A 23,618-nucleotide genomic window follows, 5' to 3' on the forward strand; every position below is an offset into this window, starting at 1 on the left:
GAAACAAACTCTTCCTGGAGCTGAAAGTTTTTTTGATCCCTCTTCGAGTCTCAACAGTTTGGTTTTCTTCAGGTGCTGCTGTGCAGTAAGAGCAGACTCTTCTGAGTCATAATTCATTATTCATAATTTCCATTTCAAATGATCTGCTTTAATTGGGCAATTCAATAATTGTTTTGAAAACAATGTAACTAGTAAACCCTACTATTAGGAGCGAAACTCAAGATTCTTTAACTCGCATGATCTCTGAAATGTCAAGGAGTCCTGCTGGTACAGCATGTGTCACTCAGCATTTCCTTTATTTATTTATAGAGAAAAAAATTAAACTAGGTTTAATGTTGTGCACACCCTGACAAGTACATTTAAAGGCCTGAAATTGCTTGCTCTCTAGTTCTTTGTTGTTTAACGTGATGAAGTGATATGACCTCCAAAGAATTTAATAGACTTCCAAGATCAAATAATTAATATGGCATGGAAATCCTCCAGTTTGCTGTCAAGGCAAACCAAGTTAATTTTTTTTTTTAGAAAAACATAATCTTCAACTATCCCAAAAAAGTTGAAACCATCATTTAGTTTTTTTTTCCCCCCAAAATTATCCACTTGTTTGTGATCCGTGCTCGTTTTCCCCAAATTAGATCAATGGCACAGTAACGGAGAACCTCTCCCTGAATGATGCCAGGAAGCTGATAGAGAAATCTCGGGGAAAACTGCAACTCGTTGTCCAAAGAGACAACAGGCAGACTCTGATCAGGATTCCAGCCATGGTGGACAGTGACTCTGAACCTGACGGTGAGTAGCCAGAGGGAGCCTTGTGCTAGTGACATAGCTGTAAGCCAGAGGTGCCCAGTCCTGGTGACCCACAGCCCTGTTGACTTCAGTTCCAGCTGCACTCTTAACTCCTCCATTGTTATATTATTATTATTATTATTATTATTATTATTATTATTATTATTATTATTATTATTAAGACCTGTTTTTTTCCCAGCTTTAAACATGTTGGAGCTTTAATCGTTGTATTTTGTAAGTGAGATCATATCCCAAACTTGTGTCTATAAACGAAATGAAAACATTCAATTAAAGCCACATCTTGGGTCAAATAAGGCTTCGGTTATCTAGCTATGGTGGGGTGGAATGAAAAGCAGCAGGTGTGTGGGACACCGGAACCAGGATTGGGAACCACTGCTGTAAACCATGGTGTGTGCTCTTGGGTCCAAATGAGGGGCTCTTGCTATGCTATCCAGTGTAAGGGGTCACACTAGTTTTCAGTTTTTGAATTTCTGTCTGCAATCATTAAATTGCTTCACGCAAATGGATTTTTCGTAGCTTGACAGTCGACTGGACAGCAGTCTCTCAGAGCTGAAGGCAGCTACTCAACCAGAAAACCAGTGCTGCGCATTTGTATCACTTTGGCTTCATATCTATAGAAAAAGAGACTATTACATCTAAACGTGTCAACCTGTCAAATAGCTACAAATTTGAGCATTTTATGGATTTAGCAAGGCTACAATGTTCAGAAGGCACAGGAAAACTACAGGTTTCAAATGATGGGAATATATATTTCTAAGAAACATAGATTCTATAATAACAGCACAGCTAAAAATGGTAAGTCATCACCAGAATTAAATTACATGTCATCTCAATAAGGATTTTATTGCAATAAAAAAGGCAAAATTTCAACAAAAATACATCCTATTTTCTGTTTCTTTTTTACAGATAATATGTCATACTTTTAGCTGAAGGACCCCGAGACACAGCATAACAGTTTGGTTGAAATAAATCTGTTAAATGACCATGCATCAACAGAGCTGTAAAGCTGTCAAGTTTTGCTCTTCTTTTACAAATTCTTAATCTTCTATGAAATCAATAAAACAATGTTTTAAGTTGGATGTATTTTGTTTTGTGTGCTTTTTTAAGGAGCTAAAATATTATGGAATAAAATGATGTTTTTAAATTTGAAGAGATTAATATTTTGTCTTTTAGTTTAATGATCTGAACAAATTCACTGTATTGTACAAGATTACATTTAATGTTAGTGCAATCAACAGTGATGTTAAGGCAAAAGTTATATTTTTGCATTTATTGCTTTATAGGGAGTGCAATACAGTGGATAAGAACAAGGTAGAATTTTAGCAATATCTTGGTGGATAACGTAACCAATTGATGTTTTTTATCCCCATACTTTTCTCTTATTACTCTCTAAAACCTAAATTTGGTTAGTATGTAAATTGAACTGGGATGATACCTTGGTTTTCCATTTCTTTAATTTCCTAAAACATTAAGTAAAAATATTTAGTTTCTTTGTATGGGAAGGTGTCCAGGCATTAAGCATTGAATTTAATTAAAATAGTATTTTCATTGATGTCAGAACGTTGTTTCAAAGTTGCTTTTTTTCCCCCTCCTTTTTTGATCAAAAACTAATGTAGTTTGGCAAGTACTCCTTATGTTTTGTAGTTTAGGGCAACCATGTAAGAACAGAATCTGTTTTGAACTGGGTAAGCGTCTTCACCTCATTTTGCAAAATCGAAAATGGAAACCGAAATTCTGAGTTGACGTATTAATGGCTGATGGGGACAAAGTCTGAGGTAGGATTAGGCGGGGCCAGGCTCCCGAGCGGCCCAGCCAGTAGGGGGCGCCCGCTCGTGGGTGAGACGACCGCGACCGGGGTTCCCCAAGCAGCGCGCGCGACCGCCTGAATGCCTCCATGGGCAGAGCTGGGATGAGTCGACTAGGGCTCTCACGCCCCCCTGGCGGGGTTCGTAGCTAATTCTCGGCAACGCCACCGACCATAACTGAGTTGGCCATTCATAGACAAAGGTTGCGAATGTGGCTCGCGAAAAACAATTGGAGAAAAAAAACAGAGCTGCCACTTCACCCGTGTGGTGTTCAGAGTGACCCGCAGGTTCATGGTGTGACAAGTGTTCTGGAATGTGGAATGGTGGAAGCATTACCCAAACATTTCCCTGTCCAGGACTTTCTGATAAAGGACTGTTCTGGTCCACCTTTTAATTGGTGTATATTTTCCATGCTGTGATGTTTTATGTCTGAGGGTGTTTCCCATGTCTTTATTTCTATGTGCTAGAATATTTTCACTTTCTGGGGATCTTGGTGTCCATCCGAAATCCCAGTGTGATTGTTCTTTTAAAAGATTTTTCCATGGTGCGGTGTCTCTGATAGAACCAGAGAGAGCCAGTTCGTAAATTTTCACTGTGTCGTTAATCCGTGAGCACTTTTGTAAGAATTATAATAAATAAAGGAATTGCATTGAACAAAGTGAATTATTGGCACCCTAAACCAATACTTTAATATCTGCTTTGTCCTCATCATCCTGCTGTACACTTAATAATGCATGTGTGGCTCAGCTGCTTCCATTTACAACCTTTAAAGACCAATATCTCTAATACTATACCTCCTTTTAAAATTGTTTGTAAGATTGGCTTCTGTCATGGAAATGTACAAAGGTACAGTTGTTCATCAGCTGAAAAAGTCTCAAAACTCTTCTCATTGCCTGTGGGCAGCTTTCATTGGTCCTTAAGGGGCTAACATTTTTACTAATGAATCCGTACTTTCTTGTGTTTTATCTGCTGCAATGTACTGCTGGAGAGTCTTTTGTTAATGGGTTCTGTTCAACTCTGCAGGAAATAAAATGCTTTTTATTCTCTGAACTGTTCTGGAAAACATTTGCCGTTAGTTAGCATGATCATTTTTGTATGATTGTAATTATTTGAAATTTAAAAAAATAAACAGTTCAGGTCTATATATGGACCTTTTCAGTTTCAGTTGATGTTTCATTCATGTTTTCCCGGACATTTCTACTGCACATATTTCTAATCTTGCATCTGGGTCATGATGGATACTCATGTTTTAATCAGCTGCTTATTTTCAGCATTTTGATATTTGAAAAATATCTACTATATAACTAAACCTGAAGTCTATGTTTTAGGAATATATTTGTTTGCCTCTTTGGGTACAGTGTTTTGGTGCTACTGTGTAAAGCTGTTATAAAATAGTAAGTCAACTACCTTGTTTTTAATGACTTCTTACTGTTCACTCTTTTTCAGATATCTCAGAAATTGAGTCCTATCGATCTTTCTCCCCTCAAGAAGACAGAAGATCACACCATTCTGATCTGTCCTCACATTCTTCCAATGAAAGACTGAGAGAGAAGCCCAGGTAGGTAACAAGCAGTCACTTTGTCTTGGAAAGCAACGTCTATGAAATTTACTTTTAGAAAACGATTCTAAACCAATTTCAGTACAAGCAAATCAGTCCAGATCCTTTATTTTCTTTATGTATTTTTATTATAAGAAATAAATCTGCCTTCTGTCATCTAGAAGATGTTTGTCATTTATGGAAATAGTCCAGACCAGTTTGCAGAACAAACAAAAACAAAACAAAGATGCTCAATGTAACTGAGGACTTCAAAGAAGCTTTCTGTGAAAATAATAGTAATCTATTTTTTTTTTAATTGTAAAGATGTCTGTAGCTAAATTACTCTTAAAGTAAGTTTGCCTCATCAGCTTAAGAAACATAAATGTGTTCTGGGCATCGGCAACATTTTCAGTGTTTGCAAGTTCACCTGGTTTTTATAATAAAAACAATAAGAGTTTTTCCCTTCTGTAAAATTCCACTCAAGTTTTATTGCAGTCAACACGGACCTGATCAGCACATTAAAAAAACTGCAAGGTCAGGGAAGGTGTAATTTAGTTAATTTGACATGTTGAGGTGTGAAGAAGGTCTGTGCAGATTTTTATATTGCTGATACAGCTGGACGAGACCCAGAGCTCGCTGGCAGAATGCCTCATCGGTGGTAATCTGATGTACCTCCAATATGAATCATTCAGGGAGGGCTTATTAAATTTTAAGGACCCGAAACATAATTTCCACTCCCTTAACCACAGGAGCAGTGGGAATGTGATTTAAGACTCTTTCGATATTAACACTTGTCTAGGGACGACCCACCCAGCAGACTGGCCAAGATGGGGGCATTGCCCACACCCTTCAGAGTGAGTGGGGATCTCCCTGTTCACCTTGCTGATGAGCACATGGAGGAGCCCCACGCAGAGGAAGCACCAGGTAGAACATCCCTTTAGGGCAGCGGTTCCCAAACCTGTTCCAGTGACCCACACACCTGCTGCTTTTCATCCCCCCCCACCATAGTTGGATAACCGGAGCCTTACTTGACCTAAGAAGTGGCCTTAATTGAATCTTTGCATTTTGTTTCTAGACACAAGGTTGGGGCTTTATTTCACTTGCAAAAAGAGTGGGTAAAGCACCAGCATGGTTAAGAGCTGGGAACAAACGGTTTGCATTAATCTCATCAAGTCAGTGAAGGGTTTGGTTGTATAACTGAGGGCTTGGCTGCAACAAAAACCAACAGGTGTGTGGGTCACCAGGACCGGGATTGGGAACTTCTGAATGAAGTTTAAACAGTGTGGACAAGATCTTTTGGATCTTTTTAGACTGCTACAGACATAGCTTGTCCTATTGTTAAAATTGTTCTCATAGCCCCATAGTATGACAGTCAGTGAGTGCTGTTGTTTTCATCTTGGGTCTCAGTTTAGAATGATTCAATAGTGAGATGTTGCTTTATTTATTAATGTATCCTCTGGGCTGTGAATTAAGCAATTAAAAAATTAAAATGTAGCCTTCAACCACAAAAAGTACATTCATCCATTTTTGATTACTTGTATTGCTAAAATGCTTTCCCTAAAGACATATTGTGTATATTTCTTATGTTAACATGACCTTCTTCTACACTTACACTTACACTTACACTACACTTAAATACTTATTTGTGTGCATCTTCTCACATTGTATTTCAAGCTCCAAGTTATTTTTAAGTGATAAATATCTTAGTCTTCCTTATTATTTTACCTATTATATCTATTCCTTACCTATTTGTGTGCCTGCCAGTAGTTATAAAGCCTATAAAAAGCCCAATTAGAATAGGTTATTTGACCTAATGTTTAATGCCGTTCAACTGATAAAGTCCCCTAGTAATCCCTGTATCAGTTATCATATTTCTAATTAAAACTGTAATTGTTTTTTGCAGCTGTAGTAAATACAGTCCCCAAAATTAATCTCCGTCCCAGTCCTGAAGATGAAGAGATATATGGGTGAGTTACTCCTGATTCTTAAAGTAGTTACAGCCTCCTTGTTTTTTGACTCAACTGATATCATGCAGTATGTTTTGCATGAAGCTATTTTACGTTTCAATGTAAAATGTATAGAAGAGTTCAGATTTAAATTAATCAGTGATGGGTGTGTTCACTACAGATTGGACAACAACAGATTAACCTGGACTGCAGGTCCATGGATTGTATGATCTCTGTGCCGGAATTGCTAAAACACATTCTCTGCTGGGTGCCACCTTTTGTACACAACAGCGACATCCATTTTGTAACCACTTTCTTGAGTACAGGGTCAAAGGGGAGCTGAAGCCTGTCCTGACAAGCAGTGGGGGCACATGGCTGGGCACACACAAGACACAAACACATTCACACCAGGGGCAGTTTTCCAGAAGTGTTGCGGATATTCCAGTCAAATTTTTCTTTTCTTTTAACTATTTTGTTACATTTAAGTGTCATGCTCATAATTTGCAATGATGAAGATAACAGATACTGTGTAGCTGTAGCTGACACACAGGATTATCTCTTTTTTCTTATCACTTGAGTACTCGTGAATTTTATTCTGTGTACTTGAGACATTTGACAGTTAATTTGCACTTTGTGCTTCAGAAGGGATTTGATTTTAAAGTATTGTTTTAATTATGAGGAATGAAGACAAGAAATAAATGAAAAAAAAAGCCTAAATCAAGTTTCCCACTACTTGAGTACTCTGGTGCTCTGCTCCTTTTTTTAAACAGGATATAATTTTAGTCTGAGCATTATATAATCAGATGTAAAATAATTTTAAGTCTCAGTTGTGGCTGTTCCACATTTTTGGGTTGTAAGCTGTTTGCAAATTGTATTCACTCTTGAACCAGTCACACATGTTTTGAGACTTTGGTGTTAACAGCTTCCTATCCTACCATATGCACTGATTCTGCTCACATGAACACATTTTGAAATATGCTGTATTCTGCAATACAACGAAGAAAAATAAAACAGAGGATAGAAATAAAAATGAATGGGCGGGTGTTTTAATGTTTGCAAATCTAATTTTTTAAATTAGGGTGGTTGTTACTTCAGACAAATTCATGCAGTTTGAATGCTACATCACCCAGAGAGTGCCTGTATTTTTATTCTTCTGAGAAATATACAATCCCGTCTAATGAGCTGGAGAAAACTTTAATGCTGTGCATCTTAAATTTTACTGCTGATCTGGTATTTGTCTGTTCCATGTAATTTGTTCATGTAATTCAGCTCATTCCTCTTTGGGCAGCTTTTATACGGCTGTGGTCACTGTTTCTAAAACACTATTCAGACTTTTGTGCTTTCATGTAATATATTTTAAGAATGTTTTATCTCTTTTATAGTCAGCCTTGTTATTTCAACTACAATTAATGTCATGCAATCTTTTTTTTTATACCTTCTCTTTTAAATGACATATTACCAATGAACCTAACAGCAGTTTTTCCTTTTTAATTCTCCCTGCAGGCCCAACACTGTCATGGTGAGATTCAAGAAGGGTGACAGTGTTGGTCTCCGCCTGGCAGGAGGCAATGACGTGGGGATCTTTATTGCGGGGGTACAGGATGGCAGCCTTGCAGAGCAGGAAGGGCTGCAGACAGGCGATCAGATCCTTAAGGTAAAGCCCTGTCTCTCACTGTGTGATTATCAGCCTGATGTAAAAGGGCAATAAAACCTGCAATGTTGTGTCCAGACAGTCATTCTCCATGATGCCCACACAGGAACGAGAATGTCTGTTAACAATACAAATATAAGACCATGTTGAGCTGCAGGTGCTGTGTAGTACAGTATGTACTACACAGCACCTGCAGTGTAGTACAGGATCTCCCTAGATTCGTCTCACAATTGCAGTCTATTGTGCAGCTAATTTTTCAAGTTGCGTTTAACAACCTTCGGCTTGGTTTCATCCTACGCTGCTCCAAGACCCTGTCAGCCAGACTGAATCACAAATAAGCAATTGTGCAAATGTTGAATTTGCTGATGTACCATAATGTACACTGACTTTTCAGACTATCTGTCCCTCATCACTGCTCTGCTGACCCAGGAGACAATCTGCATGAAGTCCTTGAGGCTTGTTTTTTTAAATAGGCTTTCCTGTAACAACATCATGTTCTTTTATTCCTTTATTGAAATACTCTACCCGAAACTTTTTTTGCTTTCTAACCTGTCAATACATATGTATTAGGTTTTTGTACTTTTGAGAAGTGTTATGGATTTTTTCACTTTGCACTATTTTTGCCACACAGTTGGGTGTGGAATTACCCAGATAAGAAGTAAAAATTTTCATTTTGAGATGTCAAAGCTCTAAGTACAGTGGATTACTTGAAAACTTTTTCTTTGTATTCGTTTTATTTTAAAAAGTTTTAAATGTGTTAATCATTTTAGCACAGGAGAATCAAAATACTCCACTGATGTATTATTTACAGTATGCTATTATTAATTTATGTGTAAGGTTGTATTCTTGGTACTTCTGTGCCTATAGAGTGAAGGCCAAGCTACTTTACACAAGTTACACTTGTGAGCGCTCAAATTTGAGCCTTGAGCTGTATTATCTCTGTGTCAAAGCTTTGCATTTTATTTGTCAAGAGTTCTGAAATTGTTACATTAGATATTATACTGCTTATTTTCAGAATTGCAGTGCCTTCCTGCATTAGACATGCATTATAGCCTGCAGTTCTATGAATCTATAAATAATGAAGTAGGAAGCTTCCTCTCTTACTGTGACATTCCCAGAATCACAAACCTCTGGTGTTTGTTCCTATCAAGGTTAATAATGTTGACTTCAGAGGCCTTGTTCGAGAGGAGGCAGTGCTCTTTCTGCTAGAAATCCCCAAAGGTGATGATGTGACCATACTAGCCCAGAACAAGTCAGAAGGTATGGAGCCCGTCTTCTTGTTTGTGTATCTCAGTTCATAGAAATTAATTAAACTGACTTTTCAGAATAGGGGGTTCTGTTTTTAATGGATGAGGGGTCAGAATATGTGAATAACTTCTGCAATGCATTAATTATTTTTCCATAGATATTCAACAACAAAAAAACACCCATTATTTCTTACACAGCATGTTCTACACTATGCAGCTGCAACGTCAGGAAAATAAAATAGCGTTAATGTGCAGGAATAACCTAGCTTTCTTTTGAAATGGGCAGTTCTTCCCTCTTGAATGGAGGGGATACATGTATTTTAGTGGATCATGAATCTAGAAGGCCCCAGCTTTAGATGTTATTCCCTTTGGTAGGGGGCCTTATGGGCAACTTTGTTTGACCTCAGTCGTCATTAGCGCTGTGTAAGCAGTCCTGTGGCACAGAGCACAGCTCCAGGGAACAGTAAAAAACTATCAGTATAAATCTGGTCACAGAAGATATCCTGTAGGGCAGCTTCATATCATTCTGTTGACAGATGTCTATCATTTGTTAACAATTAACAGCTCTGGTTAAGAACAAGGATATAAGAAGAGCATTTACAACTCAGAAATGCATGTTTTCAAGAGCTGATTGCCAGTCATGAGGTTGACTGGCAATCAGCCAGTCTAAATCAACCTTTAGAGTGCATGTATGTATTACAGTCTGTACATGGAGAACTTTTCTCACTTGAACAACTCTAAAAGTACAAGCTATACACCTCTGTGTCACAACTAGTCACTTACTATGTGTTTTTCTTCTTTCAGTTTACGAGGACATTCTGTCCTCAGGCAGGGGAGATTCCTTCTTTATTAGGACTCATTTTGAATATGAGAAAGAGACTCCACAGAGCTTGGTCTTCTCTCGTGGGGACATCTTCAAAGTTGTGGATACCTTGTATGATGGGAAACTGGGAAACTGGCTGGCGATAAGAACCGGAAAAGACAACCAGCTACGGGAAAAAGGCATTATCCCTAGCAAAAGCAGGTAATTCCTGGAAGATAGATGTGGGCATTAACCTCAGGAGGAAATATTTCCAGTCAGGCCTTTTCATTGTTAGTATTCTAGAGAGTTTCATTTTACATATGGCAAAACTCATTTGTTAAATATTGTGATTATTCATAAAGCTGCTGTATTCTAATCAGAAACAAATAGAACTAAACATTTTGTGTCATTTGGCTTGGAAACATCACTATACTATAAGTTTTCAGGTGTTTTTCAACACTTTAATCAAACTGGGCTACATATGTGTGCACCAGCAGTTTAATAAAAAATGTGAGTATTGATTTTTTTCTGGTAGATGAGGCATTAATCAGACAAACATAATGTAAATCTGGTATTAATGCCTTATTAATATGGAAATAGATCAATTATAGGTAGAACTGCATTTTTTGCAGATTTGAATTGGCTAATAGCCTTATAGTCTGCAGGGATAAATACAATTACACAAGGATATTTATTAAGCCATATATGAAAACAAATTGTGTTAGTGTGCTGTGCATTTCATCTTCAAAGTGATGGACACTTTGAAGCTAGAGATCTCTCCCATTACAAGGAGCTCTTAATGTGTGTTAAAGTCCTGAGGAAAACAAAGTGAGTACCATAATGGCTAACACAATGTTTGAACTTGAAGATGAAGCTGAAAACAAGATAGAAGCAGGCCTTGTTCTGATTAAACATTTTGACCGAAGACAAAACAAGAAGGCTTAAAAGACAGAACATTTTTCTGCTTTTCAGTGTGAAATTAACCTTTTCTTGTATCCATTTTTGCACGTACGTTTCTTATATAGAAGAGACTTGATTGAGTTAAGAACTTAACACCATTCCTTAATCATCACAACCATCAACCCTTTTCCCCAGTTAAAGCCATACTTTTGCAATAATGTAATTTTGTAACGTCAACCCATACTGTGATATTTCTGTTATCGGAATGTATTATTCCTATGGAAAGTATGATCATTTGATGGTACTGCTTTTATTCCAAATTGTCATTAGATTGGTTGTCTTTTTATCAACTTCATTTCCTTCTTACAGGATTCAAGCTAGCAGGCTTGTGAACTTGAATACAGAATAAGAATGCGTACCCACAAGAGGAAGCCAGTCTTTTCACTAGTGACTCTTTACCCCAAGAATATCATCAAGCTGAATTTTAATGGACTCTAATGAAGGGGTCTCGCAACATTGCTTGTTAGTCAACAGCCTTTCTGCTTCTCTAAATCAGAGCGGATCAGATGGCTAATGTCCAGAATGCTCAGAAAGGATCAGCCAATGACCGCGGGGATTTCTGGAGGCTGAGGGGACAGAGAGCAGCGAAGAAGAAGGATCTCCGGAAGAGCCGCGATGATCTGACTGCTGCCCCCGTCAGCACCCGCTTCCCGGCCTACGAGCGAGTGGTGTTGAGAGAGGGTAGGTCACTGGAGGCATCATGCAAGTCTGGGCTATGTGTAAAATCTCAAAGAAAGGGAGCTCTGGCAAGAGAGAAACTAAAATGTCCAGTGGTAAACATTTATAGCTCGTGGCTGCGCACACCAGTTTTGTGTTAGTTCTACAAGGGCTCTTTATAGTTTTTTCCCTTCTGAGAGAGACATTCCATTCCTCATATGCTGGATTTCCTCGTAAATCCTGTCTCGGCAGGAGAATGTGTTAGCTGACCACACTTATGAAAAGATCGCAGCCCTGCTTTCCTTATCGAGGCCAAATGGCCTTCTCTTTATGTTATGTTTGATATCTTATTGAATCCCAGTCAGGTGTTGTTGTAAATTTCATTTTTGAATGCACCAGCTTTAAGCTATCTGTTGTTGTTACTGCTGAAACCGAGTCTTATTATTCTAGCTGGTTTTAGAAGACCTGTCGTGCTGTTTGGTCCAATTGCTGATGCCGCAAATGAGAAACTGGCTACAGAACTTCCTGATGAATTTATGATTGCTAGTAAGTATTCCTTTACCGTTTTGTCACCTTCGGTTGTTGTCTGTAGCACTGGAGAAAGCAGTAATGGAACTATTAGTTGTTATTATTTATTTCATGTGGAGTGACCTAGTGTTGCTTTCTTTTATAGAAACTGAGCCCAAAGATGCAGGGTCAGAAAAATCCTCAGGTGTGGTGCGTTTGAACACCATCAGACAGATCATTGAACAGGTAATTGGGACTGCTTGTGGGTATTAAATAAGATTAACTGAAGTTCACTTTCCAATTGCTGATGACAGTTTTAGTAAAATTTAAAAAGTGCATTATAAGTTCAAAGGAAAGCTACTTGCTGTGCCAGGGGTCAGTAAGAATCCTCTGATGGATAAACTAATAGCATGGTTGAATTAAGATTGTCTAGTATTCCAGAATCTTTATGTATTCTATGTATGAAGTAACAATTTTGATTACTTTAAGAAGCCTTAAAATTAAAAATGTATTCTGTAATCATAGTATTCTGCTGTAAATGTGGTATTCTGATTATAATAACTGTTATGTCATTTTTCTTACTCAGGACAAACATGCTTTATTGGATGTGACTCCCAAGGCTGTAGATCTGCTCAACTACACACAGTGGTATCCTATAGTGATTTTCTTCAATCCAGACAGCAAGAGTGGATTAAAAACCATGAGACAGAGACTGATGCCTGGATCAAACAGAAGTGCTCGCAAGCTCTACGATCAGGCAATCAAACTGAAGAAAACCTGCTCACACCTCTTCACTGGTAAACTGCATCTCATATCAATTATAAATAATAAGGATATGCAATAAAAGTAATTCTTCACAGCACTGTTTCTATCATTTTTGTAAATATGTTTTAGTGTACCGTTAAGTATGATAAACATAACAATGAGTTCCACTAAAACATCTTTGTTGTTTTTCCTTGTTGTCTGATCACTACAGCGACTGTTGACTTGAATTCAGCCAATGATGCCTGGTATGGAAGTGTTAAGGACTCAATAAGGGAACAACAGTCTCAGTCTGTCTGGGTGTCTGAAGGAAAGGTAATCACACTCTTTATTTCATACAGTGCAGTTTCTGTCCTTTTGTTCCTAAAAAAAGTATACACCCCCTTTCAGATTTCCTGAATTATTGCATATTTTCAAACACATTGAAAGTTGAATGATTTGGTTGATGAAATGAGACAAGCACCAAACTTTGATGTCATTTGTTCTCTCGGACTCCCTTTATACATCACTAGGACCCACAAGAACCTCTGCTAACATTTAGTGGAAAAAATTCAGAAAATCTGAAAGGAGGTGAATACTTTTTTGCGGAACTATAGTTATGTTACATATTAATCCTTTAAAGCAGAAAAAGATGTGTTTTCACTGGCCTATGAAGAGCAGTGTGATGGATTGAAAAATTGCTTTAAAATTTATTGTTCAGGGACTTGGCATTTTTACAGGTTTGTAATGCAATCCCTTGTGAAAGTAATGATCTGGACTGTCTGTTTTGGTTAATGTAATTGAGATGAGATGTATACTGCTGATCGCATTTGTCAAGACACTCTTCGCACTCTTGCTTTGCATGTCCACAGAAGATAGTTGGTGGTGGTCTACAGCTTGGTTTCTGTTTTGTTTTCTGCTTCTTTTTACAAAGATCCATCATGTGTCTCTTTTAGCTGGATGGGACGGAGGAAGAACTGTACCTTAATGACGACCGCATGTCCTACCTGTCGGCCATGGGCGCAGATTACCTGAGCATGGACAGCCGCCTGACCAGTGACTACGACGACACTGCCGACGAGGGAGGGGCCTACACGGACAATGAGCTGGACGAGATCGCGGACGACCTGCAGCTCTCCGCTATCAGCCGCTCCTCGGAGCCCGTCGCCGGCGAGGAGGTACGAGGCCGGATCCTGGCAAGGGGCAGGAAAGGGAAGGAGGTGCCTGTAGATCGTCCGGAAAATGAAGAAGAAATGTCAGAAAAAAAGTGAAACTCAATTTACTGTTCATACTCTTAAAACCACAGCGTGTGTCATCTTTGCATGGTTCATGTAATGGTTTTCTAACATGTTTTTGTTGCGAATGCTTTAGCGATCGTTAAGAAGAATTCAGTAGTCTTTTGATGCTCAGAATGGAAGATGTTGTTCATATACGTTTCATTTTTTCCAAAAATGTCAGTGTTAATTTGAGGATACAAGACAGCAACTGAATTCTATAAATATCTGGAACATACTAATAGATGTTTTATAAACTAGTAGGTCATGATATTAACCTGAACACCCCCACAGCTGGCAAAACTGTGGTTGGGAAGTAGAGCACACAGTATATAGAAAAGAGGGGTTAGGATTCCACTGTCCACATCACACCCGTCAACATTTGGCATAATTTGAAGATTTCTCCTTTAAAAATTAAAATCCAATTTTATCACGGAAATAATCAGTATATGAAAATGGGGTTGTTATACTTAAAAAATAGCAAAATAATGTAATATGCTTGAGAGTACTGAAATCACGTATGCAAACCAATGTGAAAAATACACCACACTTTTAGACAGTTGGCCCATTCAGGCAACCACATGGGGAAAAACAGCTCCAAAGTTTGGAGCACTTTTTCCGTACAGTTCATTTGGATTGTGTGATACATTCCTATGATCATAACAATACACACTAGAGGGCGCTACATCAGATGAGGTGTTAGCAATGTTATACCACAGGAGTGCACTGTGCCCCTTTTGGACACTGTTATGTCACCAGCATTTAGCGACTTTTGTCGTCCATGGGAATGTGTGTTTGGAAATTTTATGTGGTGCATAGGTGTTTTCAATAAGCCACCCAACTTTATCAGCACCCAGCAGGCGTGACATTTTCTTTTAAAACTTGGAAGTTGTCAGAGAGGTTATTCAGACTGGGTTTTTTTTTTTACTTTTCCTGATGTATACCTGTAAAAAAAAACTGTGAGAAAGCTTGAAGCAATGCTCATGTCCCTCTCATACATTCTATTGGGACTTGTATGAATATGAACTTGTACTAAATGCCCTATTGTTTTGACTTTAATTGTACCAACATAAGTGCCTAAAGCATACTTTGTGCTAAAATACTGGAACAACAGGATATTAGTGTGTATTAAGAAGTAGTTTGCACACCATTTTGTTTTTCATATTAATGATCATACTTGGCTGCTGTCCACACCTAAATTTTAAACCTCAAATTGTTTCAGCACGTGACCAGACCCAGTCCAGAGCCCAAGGCATGGGTAAAGGGAGCTGGGAGCAAAGAGGTGCTGAGAGAACCCAGTCCTCCACCTTCATTTGTACCCGAACCACCTAAGGTGAGCAGGTCACAACAGTCGTGTTCCACAGTGCACACGCATCACTGAGTCCCTTCCTGCTCACATTGGACTCCACTGACACACGCTTTGTCCTAGATGATAGCTTTCAGTTTTATTTAAAACTTTTTTTGATGTTTTTGCTTAATGTATAGTATGCACACTCTCATGGTAACTGTTGCTTGGAGCTCCAGATGTGTACAGGAGCTTGACTGCAGCATACCGGGAACTGTAGTATAGCAAGTAGTGGTGAGCGTTTTTACCGATGGGGACCTGGTGGCATGTACCGTTTTTAAACGTTTGCTCCTGCTTTTTTTAATTAGGTACTGTTTGGTGCAAACCTCCCCACCACCACAATGTCAGCTCCACTATAAAGTTTCAAACGATGTTGACCCGAACAAAACTGTGTTTTTATCGCTTGCCCTCTGACACGATCTGTTGCACAATCCACCATTTTCACGTCGCTGTTGCAGGCGAAGATCCAGCAGCGCGAGGAGGCTGCCAGGCAGCAGTACGAGTCCAGCAGGAGCTGCGACTCTCACTCCAGCAGCCCCGCCAGCAGCGACCACCCGCGCAGTCAGGACTCGTACGGGGGGAAGCCCTACCCCCCTCCGGTCGCCCTCAAGCCCTCCTTTGGATCGCGAGCCCCCAAAGCGGCTCCTGACAGCCAGCCCCCAGAGAAGGGGGACCTCAAGGACAGCGCTGATGATCCGGCCGTGAAGTCCGTGCTGGGGAAAGTGAAAGCCTTTGAGAAAATGGACAACTTGGCGCGAGCCCAGAGAATGCTAGAACTGCAGGAAGCCCAGAATGCAAGGGTCAGTTCCTCCTGACATTCGTGGTTGTTTCACCTGTGTGCGGCTACAAAAGAGAAGAGGTCACGCAGCTCATCTAGCTCATTAGATAGTATCTCATTGATCCAAGATCTGATCCAGTCTTTATCTTGAAAGAAACCAGGGTATCTTCTTCAACAACATGGCTGGGTAGCTTGGTCTCTGTTTTAAATGGACTTACATGTAGTCTCCACTTCTGTCCACTGGCTTGACTTAAAGGTGCTAGAAAAAAAAATCTAAGAAAATGATATTGAGTACACCTTTATTAGGTGACCTCAAAGACTTTTCTGTTCAAGACTGAAGTTTGACCTGAACTTCAAATTTGACCTGAAGTTTCAAAATGTAAAAAATAGGACATATTTACACACATCTTAAATTCTCTTTTTTTCTGGGTATTTACAGCATATATCTATTCTTCCATAGTGTGCAATTGAATTACTTTTTAAAGTAAATACTATAAAATAAGTGCAACTGCAATGATGTGCCATTTTATAGTGCTTTTTTAAATAATGAAAGTTATCTGCTTTCTCAATAGGTGGAAATAGCTCAGAAACATCCAGATATTTATGCTGTCCCCATTAAACCCCAAAAACTGGACCACAGTCGACCACAACCAATAGGGTAAGAAAGCTAAAAAATTGCAACTACTGTACAGTATGTATATACAGCATGTGTGCTTTTCATCCCAAAGAGTTTTGCAACGTGGTTGGAGGATTTAGGCTACTTCATATAAACACAATACTCTCTTACTGGAGTGAACCTGCGTTTGCAGATGACTTCCACACAGTTGCACGCAGCACTGGTGCCCCACACAGTTTGGCCATCTCCCTCACTTTTAAAACTGCTGTCTCTGTGCACAAGGCAGTCAGGGTTCGTACAGCAGATGGGTTGCAGTGGGGGTCACCTGCATCACGGCCCTTTTCGCCTGCTGACACAAAAAGCAGCGGCAGGCGGCTTGCCAGACATCACACAGAAGTCTCACTCAGACTCTCCGTTGCGCATGACGTCTCCGCTGGTTTACCTGGGCAGCCCCGTTCTCCCGGATACTCTTAGAACAGCCTGCCCGTGTAGTCCCCCTGTTCGCTCTGGGACTGCTGTTGGAACACATGCTAGCGAGAGGCGTGACTCCTCTGAGTCGGCTAGGACACATCACTTTACTGGCCCCTCCTATAGGGACACTGGTGTGCAGCGTACCTGTTCTCTGATTTCCATTTGTGTAATTGGTCTTTTACACTCTCACAGCTTCTTATGTACAGTGCTGTGAAAAGTAAGTACACCCCATGAAAAGGTGTGTGTTGTTCAACACATGTACGGATATTTGATCCTCATTTCAACAATATTGATAGATAACAAATAACAATGAAAATGATTCTTTGCACTCATTTTTTCAACAAAAAAAAAAGAGTCAGAAATGCAATTGACTGCTGTGGAAAAAATAAGTACACCCACTAGTTTCAAAAGATGGTGTTGCCCCCTTTGGCAGAAATCACTTCTTGTAGGCGTTTCTTGTAATTGTCTATAAGTCTCCTACAGTACATCGATTTGGAGAAATTTTTGCCCACTCCTCCTTACGGAACTCCTTCAACTGTGTGATGTTTGAGGGCTTTCTTGCAAGTACTGCCCGCTTCAAGTCCCCCCACAGCATTTCTATGAGGTTAAGTTCTGGGCTTTGACTTGGCCATTCGATAACCCTCCATTTCTTCTTTTTGATCATGACACTGGGGCATTAGTTGGAAATCCTGAACGGGGGAGATCTCCCTCCCCCTTACTGAGCAGGCCCAGCCAGCCTTCCTTAGCTCCTGAGATCAAAACGGATCTGGCCACACGATGGTAAAGATTTCAGGTGTAAAGTCTTCAAGGTGAGACTTTATAGCATTTTAGATTCATTTGACAGTACGTACAAGTTCTTTTTTTATGATTTTCATTCTCCCTCAAAGCATCATTAGACTTCTTATGTCGCCTCCCCTGCAGTTCTGTTTCCTTATTAGTGAAGCACCCAGTCACTGACACTGTAGACTTAAGACCACATTGGTCTTTTCTCCCAGAGCAATGGTGTGGGTCGCGAACTAATGGATGAACGCTCTCTGCTCAGTTCCAGCTCGAGGCCGGAGCCCCAGGTGCCTCCCTCTAAGCCGTACTCCGAGAGCCAGACATACTACCACAGTGACGAGGAGGAGCAGGACTACCGCAAGCAGCTGGCAGACCAGTCCAAACGAGGCTACTACGCCAACCCTCAAAAGTACAAAGACACCGAGCTGTAAAAATGCCTTCCTTCCTTAACCTCCAGCACCATTCCACAGGGCTGCTCCCTGAACGCCGATACACCTGACTTGGAAGCTTTCCTGCTTTTAAGTTATTCTTGCTTTTGCTTCAAAGAAGTTCGACTATCTGTCCATATGGATGGGATCCAATCTTTTTTTTTTACCAGAAACCACTTTTTTTTTTCTTGCCTATGCAATAATTTTTTTCAGTGTCTTGAGTTAAAATGATTGCCACTTGTTTGCTACATTTGAAAACCAAAATCAAACTTTGATGTATTGTGCATCGCAGACCTTGGTTTCATTCTTTGTAGTAATAGAAAGGAGTGAAATAGAATCTTAAGTGTGAAGTCATCTCTCAGTGCTGTAGTGTATGTCACTGGTAGTCTTAGATTTTCCATGCTTGTGCATTTCTGCTTTTGTGAACATACTTTAACATACACTGGAACTGTGTTAACATTTAAAAGTGCCTTTTTCTTTATGGGTAACACTGTGGTGCGCACACTGGAAAACAAAACTATATACTCTGATCACAAATTTTAAGAGATAATGACAAATATATAATTATTTTCATACATCATTAGTGTTCTGTATTTTTAAGCTGTATTTTAACATAAAGTAATTGATCTTGTAGAGGTCGTGTAACAATCAGGTGAAGTATGAAAATTCTAAAAACGGTGTTTGATTTTGTGTTTTTCCATCTGTACACATTGAATGTTTTACATTTTGCTTGATTGTAACTTGATTTACCCACATGTATGTAAGAGCTACAGCTTAATCCTGAACTGACACATTGGTGTGAGGTTGCGCTACAGCATGTTTAAAACCAGGAATGTATACCCTGGCTAAAGGCTGGTCTTCAGTTTTCACCTTACAATGCCAAATAAAATCTTTAACTTATCACGTAAAAATGCATTTCATTGTTTTACAATAAAAAAATGAAAAGGCATCCTGAATTTTCAGAAAACTGGGCATTTTACTTGTCACATATTCAGTGCAGTAAGGCATGTTTTACATCTGCTTAAGGAAGTACATCTCTTTAGGGTCAATTAAAAAATATTTAGTATCTGGAAAGGTACTGATAAAGTTAACCCACAAGACTACTTCACTAGTAAGACATGGACTCTTGGAAATCAAGAGCATGTATTTGTAACTATGGAACAGAGCTCCACCGAATGGGAGCCTATACTTGATTTAAAAGACTTAGGGTCAGTTGCACCAAAATGGATTAAAATAAACTCACTTCAATCCTTTAATAAAAAATAGGATTAGTAAATGGATTAAACAGATAATTCTGGGTTTCTAAATTAATCCTAAATATATTATTAGCCTTATGTTCCTAATGTTATAAAGGTTATCTATGCTTTTGTCACCAGAGCTTTTTCATGATTAATATTGTCATGGTTTTAACGGAAGCAATTAAATGTCAAGCAAACAACCATCGCTGGGCTCTGAAATAAGTTACTAAGGCAATGTGCTGAAGAAAGAAGACTACAACCAACAAGAGAGAATGAGTTATTCTTGAAGTTTTTTCTCCAATACAGTTTGATCTCTGTGAGGTGAAATTAGATGTTAGCATCTGTTGAAAAGGATAAATTGTTTTGCAAATGCAGTGAAATTGGCTGTGTACAGTATTATTGCCAAAATCATAGGGCAGAGTGGAAAGGAAAAATACAGGGTTGACGCATAAAGTATATTATATTGTATGCCATCCAAACTAATGCCACAATTGCCAAGATCTTGCATAAAGAGTATATGTAAGTTGTGAATTTGTCTATTATTACATCTATCTTATATCGTGATTTACAGAGGGTGCCTACTGTAAGTGTATTAACTTAGTAAGCTGCCTCATGTAGTGGAGAATGCATCCTGCAGCTTGCCGACAAAAAAGATTTCTGCCAAACAGTATTAGTGGGAGCTGAATTATTCATATCATTATGCTATTTTTCCATCTTAAAGCAGCATTGATGAAATAAATCACTCTTTTTCACTAAATGCATTGCAGTTTTTGACCAAAGATGATAAATATATTTCAGTAGTTAGGACCAATTCCTAATTAGTACAGAGTAGGGGCAAAATTTGGATCTGCTTTATAGGCTTAACGTGTGTGCCTGAGGGTATTGAAACCTCACAATAAGTTCAAGACTTGATAGATCTGCAAAGAAAGGAGTTGGAAACTCATAAAGCTATTGAAGAATTCTTCAATTTCAAAGTTCATGGTAGGTTTGCTTTAATCGGGAACTACAGTCCCAATTTTTCAGACTGGTTATTAAATCTTGGTAACAAAATAAATTGACGGAAACGCAAAATTGGACAAATTCTGAATTAAGCACAAAATTGAGAACGTTGTGGAAGTACTGTATGGACACCATGTTATCACAAACTTTTGGTCTCTCCACAGGTGAGATCAAGAGTGGGCTTGCGAGAATTGTGATTTAAACCCTTTCTGCTAGTCACTGTAATGAGTCAATGTAATGTGATGTATGAGCAAATAAGTACAGGTTGTGCAGCAGACATTTCACCACAGAAGTATTCCAATGTGGTCTGCATGCAGTGTTAACAAGTAAGTTTATGGATAGAGATGTATTCACTTGTTTACAATGTAATGGGGCTGCTTCATCTCACCGGATGTTTTGTTGCCTCGTTCTTAATCACAATGACGGCAATATGGCACAGCGCAAACCTGGAAAAACATCTATTTCGTGATGTATATTGGGGGTTTTATAAGTTACTACTGTATGTACATTTTACATTCATAGTGGTTTGAAATGCACTCATCATGCCAATTCTTTCTAACCCCAAAATATAAAAGTAGTGTTGCAGTTCCCGTTCAAGTAGATCAGATATGCTGTGTGCTTGGTAAGTTTCAGAGGACCACTGTCGTAGGGCGTTAATTGGAGCGCTTGGGATTCCTCGACTCTGCGTCATTCTGAAAGGAATGACCAGGAAAGGGTTCGGCACTAAAGCCACCTCGACTGGTCGGGAAGAGGAAAGGAATGGAATCTTTGGTGACACAGCCTGTGAATTGGCTACATTACTCTGCTCTCTTCCCCGCTGATAGCTGATGTGTGGTGAGCGTTCTGGCGCACTATGGCTGCCCTCACATCATCCAGGTGGGGCTGCACATTGGTGGTGGTGGTGGAGGGGAGTCCCCATTACCTGTAAAGCACTTTGAGTGGAGTGTCCAGAAAAGCGCTATACAAGTGTTAGCAATTATTATTATTATTATTATTATTATTATTATTATTATTATTATTATTACATCCAGGCCGACCAGTATGAGCACAGAGTGCAGAAGGGAGAGGGGGTGTGGGCACAGGTCAATGGACGGGCGTGGCCAAGAGGGTGCACTAGCACTGGAGCTCCATGGAAGGAGAAATAAAAAGGGGCACAGGGGGGAGTGGGGGATTCGGTGGATGGGGCCACTGGGTGTGGTGGTGGAAGCTGTGGTCAGAGTGAGAAGGATGAGTTGGAGGAGAGGGATGGTGGTGGGAGCACTGGGGCTAACTGGCAGGCTTTGTAGCCATATCACCCTGCAACTAGCAGTTGGCAGCCCACTGAAGCTCAGCAGGTGTGAGCCTGGTTAGTACCTGGATGGGAGGCCTCCTGGGAAAAACTGTTGGAAGAGGTGTTAGTGGGGCCAGTAGAGGGTGCTCACCCCACGGTCTGTGTGGGCCCTAATGCTCCAGTATAGTGATGGGGACACCGTACTGTAAAAAAACGCCGTCCTTTGGATGAGATGTGAAACCGAGGTCCTGACTCTGTGGTTTATAAACATCCTGGGGTGTTTCTTGAAAAGAGTCGGGGTGTTACCCCAGCATCCTGGCCAAATTTCCCTTTGGCCCTTACCAATCAAAGCCTCCTAATAATCCCCATCTATGAATTGACTTCAGCACTCTGTTCTCCTCCCTGCCGACAGCTGGTGTGTGGTGAGTGTATCGGTGCACTATGTCTACTGTTGCATCATTCAGGTGGGGGCAACTCATGATGGATGCTGCACAGTGGTGGTGGAGGGGAGTCCCCATTACCTGTAAAGCACTTTGAGTGGAGTGTCCAGAAAAAGTGCTATAGAAGTGTAAGTATTCTTATAATTATTAACCGTTCACTTTCTCTGTTCTGCGGGCCTGGTCTGCTCTTTGCACTCCTCTCTCCTCTGTTTCATCATTGGGCATCTTACCTACCAGGCCTTCGACCCCATAAATGTCTTCCGTGTTCCCATGTCTCTCCCCTTCCCCGTTTAAATCTTTCCTGTGTCCTGCATGAATTGACTCCTGTCATCATACCAGGCCGAGTCCAGGCTCCTAGTTCACAGCCTACACGCTGGTCCCTGCTCCTTCAGGAATTCCAGTCTCGGTACAGGCAGTCATGACAAGGTGTCCCCCTCCTTCTCCACTGGCTCCCATGCCCTTCTCCCTCAGCCTTTGCCCTTTTCGCCAGCAGCGCAGTCCCTCCTGCTCACTGTCCCAGATAGCTGCCTACAGAACTGACCTGCAGCCCCTTCTTCAAGAAACACTACCCATTCCCCTTTTGGATTCAGGCTTGGGATTTTGTGATCTATATTGTTGCTTTATGGGGGCTATGCGACACGATGCCGACTCATCCCCATTTGGAAATTACAGTCCAGTATTCCCTTGTCACCCTCGCTTCAAATAATATTCTTCAGAACGCGTTGTTCCAAACTCTCCATTCTCACTCACTGACTTGGAAATACTTAGTCATCCCACAAAGGCTTCTTTGTAGACCTTTGATGTCCCCTTCTTGGTTCAATCTACTGTTTCCTTGTTTGTGTTCTGTCTTAAACTTTTGCAAGCAGCTTTGGAGGATCCACTCATAGGCTGGGGGTCCTGACAGTCTTGCTCTGAAAGATAGACTGTCATTGTCTCAGGCAGGCGGGTTAAGTTAATAAAGCTAATTAAACTCATGCCTCCACCCGGTCTTTATTAGTTTTTGACTGAAATAAACTATGGTATTTGAAAAGTATTTCAAAACACCGTTTATCGTATGCAATAGTTTGCAGTTTGTATATGCAAGAAGCAATTCTTAATAGAACAGTATTGTTTTTAACTGAACACTGGTAGATTAATACGTTTACTTGGCGTTAGCTATAAGAAGTTGAAAATAAGCCTGCAATTAATTTCTTATTGTTGATTGGGCTGGTTCTTTGGCACTTGTCTAAGTGACCGTATTGAAAAATGTCTATGCATTGAAGTTCTAAAATAAACATACATGTGGGCGGCATGGTTGGGCACTGGTTTACACTGCTGAAATG

At 40.0% G+C, this 23,618-nt stretch overlaps 1 protein-coding gene across 7 annotated transcripts in view; it reads left to right on the forward strand.

Annotated features, from left to right (window-relative positions):
- tjp2b (tight junction protein 2b (zona occludens 2)) overlaps window positions 1–19,260 on the forward strand; it is a 74,695-nt gene extending 55,435 nt beyond the window's left edge. For all 7 annotated transcript variants that reach the window (XM_088630064.1, XM_088630069.1, XM_088630063.1 and 4 more), the window contains 17 exons: window positions 633–786; window positions 4,056–4,167; window positions 4,946–5,070; window positions 6,050–6,113; window positions 7,596–7,746; window positions 8,895–9,003; window positions 9,795–10,014; window positions 11,249–11,433; window positions 11,860–11,955; window positions 12,083–12,162; window positions 12,503–12,713; window positions 12,893–12,993; window positions 13,614–13,835; window positions 15,154–15,264; window positions 15,735–16,076; window positions 16,627–16,712; window positions 18,184–19,260. In XM_088630064.1, the coding sequence (XP_088486190.1) occupies window positions 633–786; window positions 4,056–4,167; window positions 4,946–5,070; window positions 6,050–6,113; window positions 7,596–7,746; window positions 8,895–9,003; window positions 9,795–10,014; window positions 11,249–11,433; window positions 11,860–11,955; window positions 12,083–12,162; window positions 12,503–12,713; window positions 12,893–12,993; window positions 13,614–13,835; window positions 15,154–15,264; window positions 15,735–16,076; window positions 16,627–16,712; window positions 18,184–18,352 (2,538 nt within the window). In that variant the 3' untranslated portion in view covers window positions 18,353–19,260. The remainder of the gene's footprint in view (window positions 1–632; window positions 787–4,055; window positions 4,168–4,945; window positions 5,071–6,049; window positions 6,114–7,595; window positions 7,747–8,894; window positions 9,004–9,794; window positions 10,015–11,248; window positions 11,434–11,859; window positions 11,956–12,082; window positions 12,163–12,502; window positions 12,714–12,892; window positions 12,994–13,613; window positions 13,836–15,153; window positions 15,265–15,734; window positions 16,077–16,626; window positions 16,713–18,183) is intronic.
- The last annotated feature ends 4,358 nt before the right edge of the window (window positions 19,261–23,618 follow it).

Source organism: Lepisosteus platostomus, chromosome 4 (assembly GCF_059453375.1).
Source record: "Lepisosteus platostomus isolate fLepPlt1 chromosome 4, fLepPlt1.hap1, whole genome shotgun sequence".
Lineage (NCBI taxonomy): Eukaryota > Metazoa > Chordata > Actinopteri > Semionotiformes > Lepisosteidae > Lepisosteus > Lepisosteus platostomus.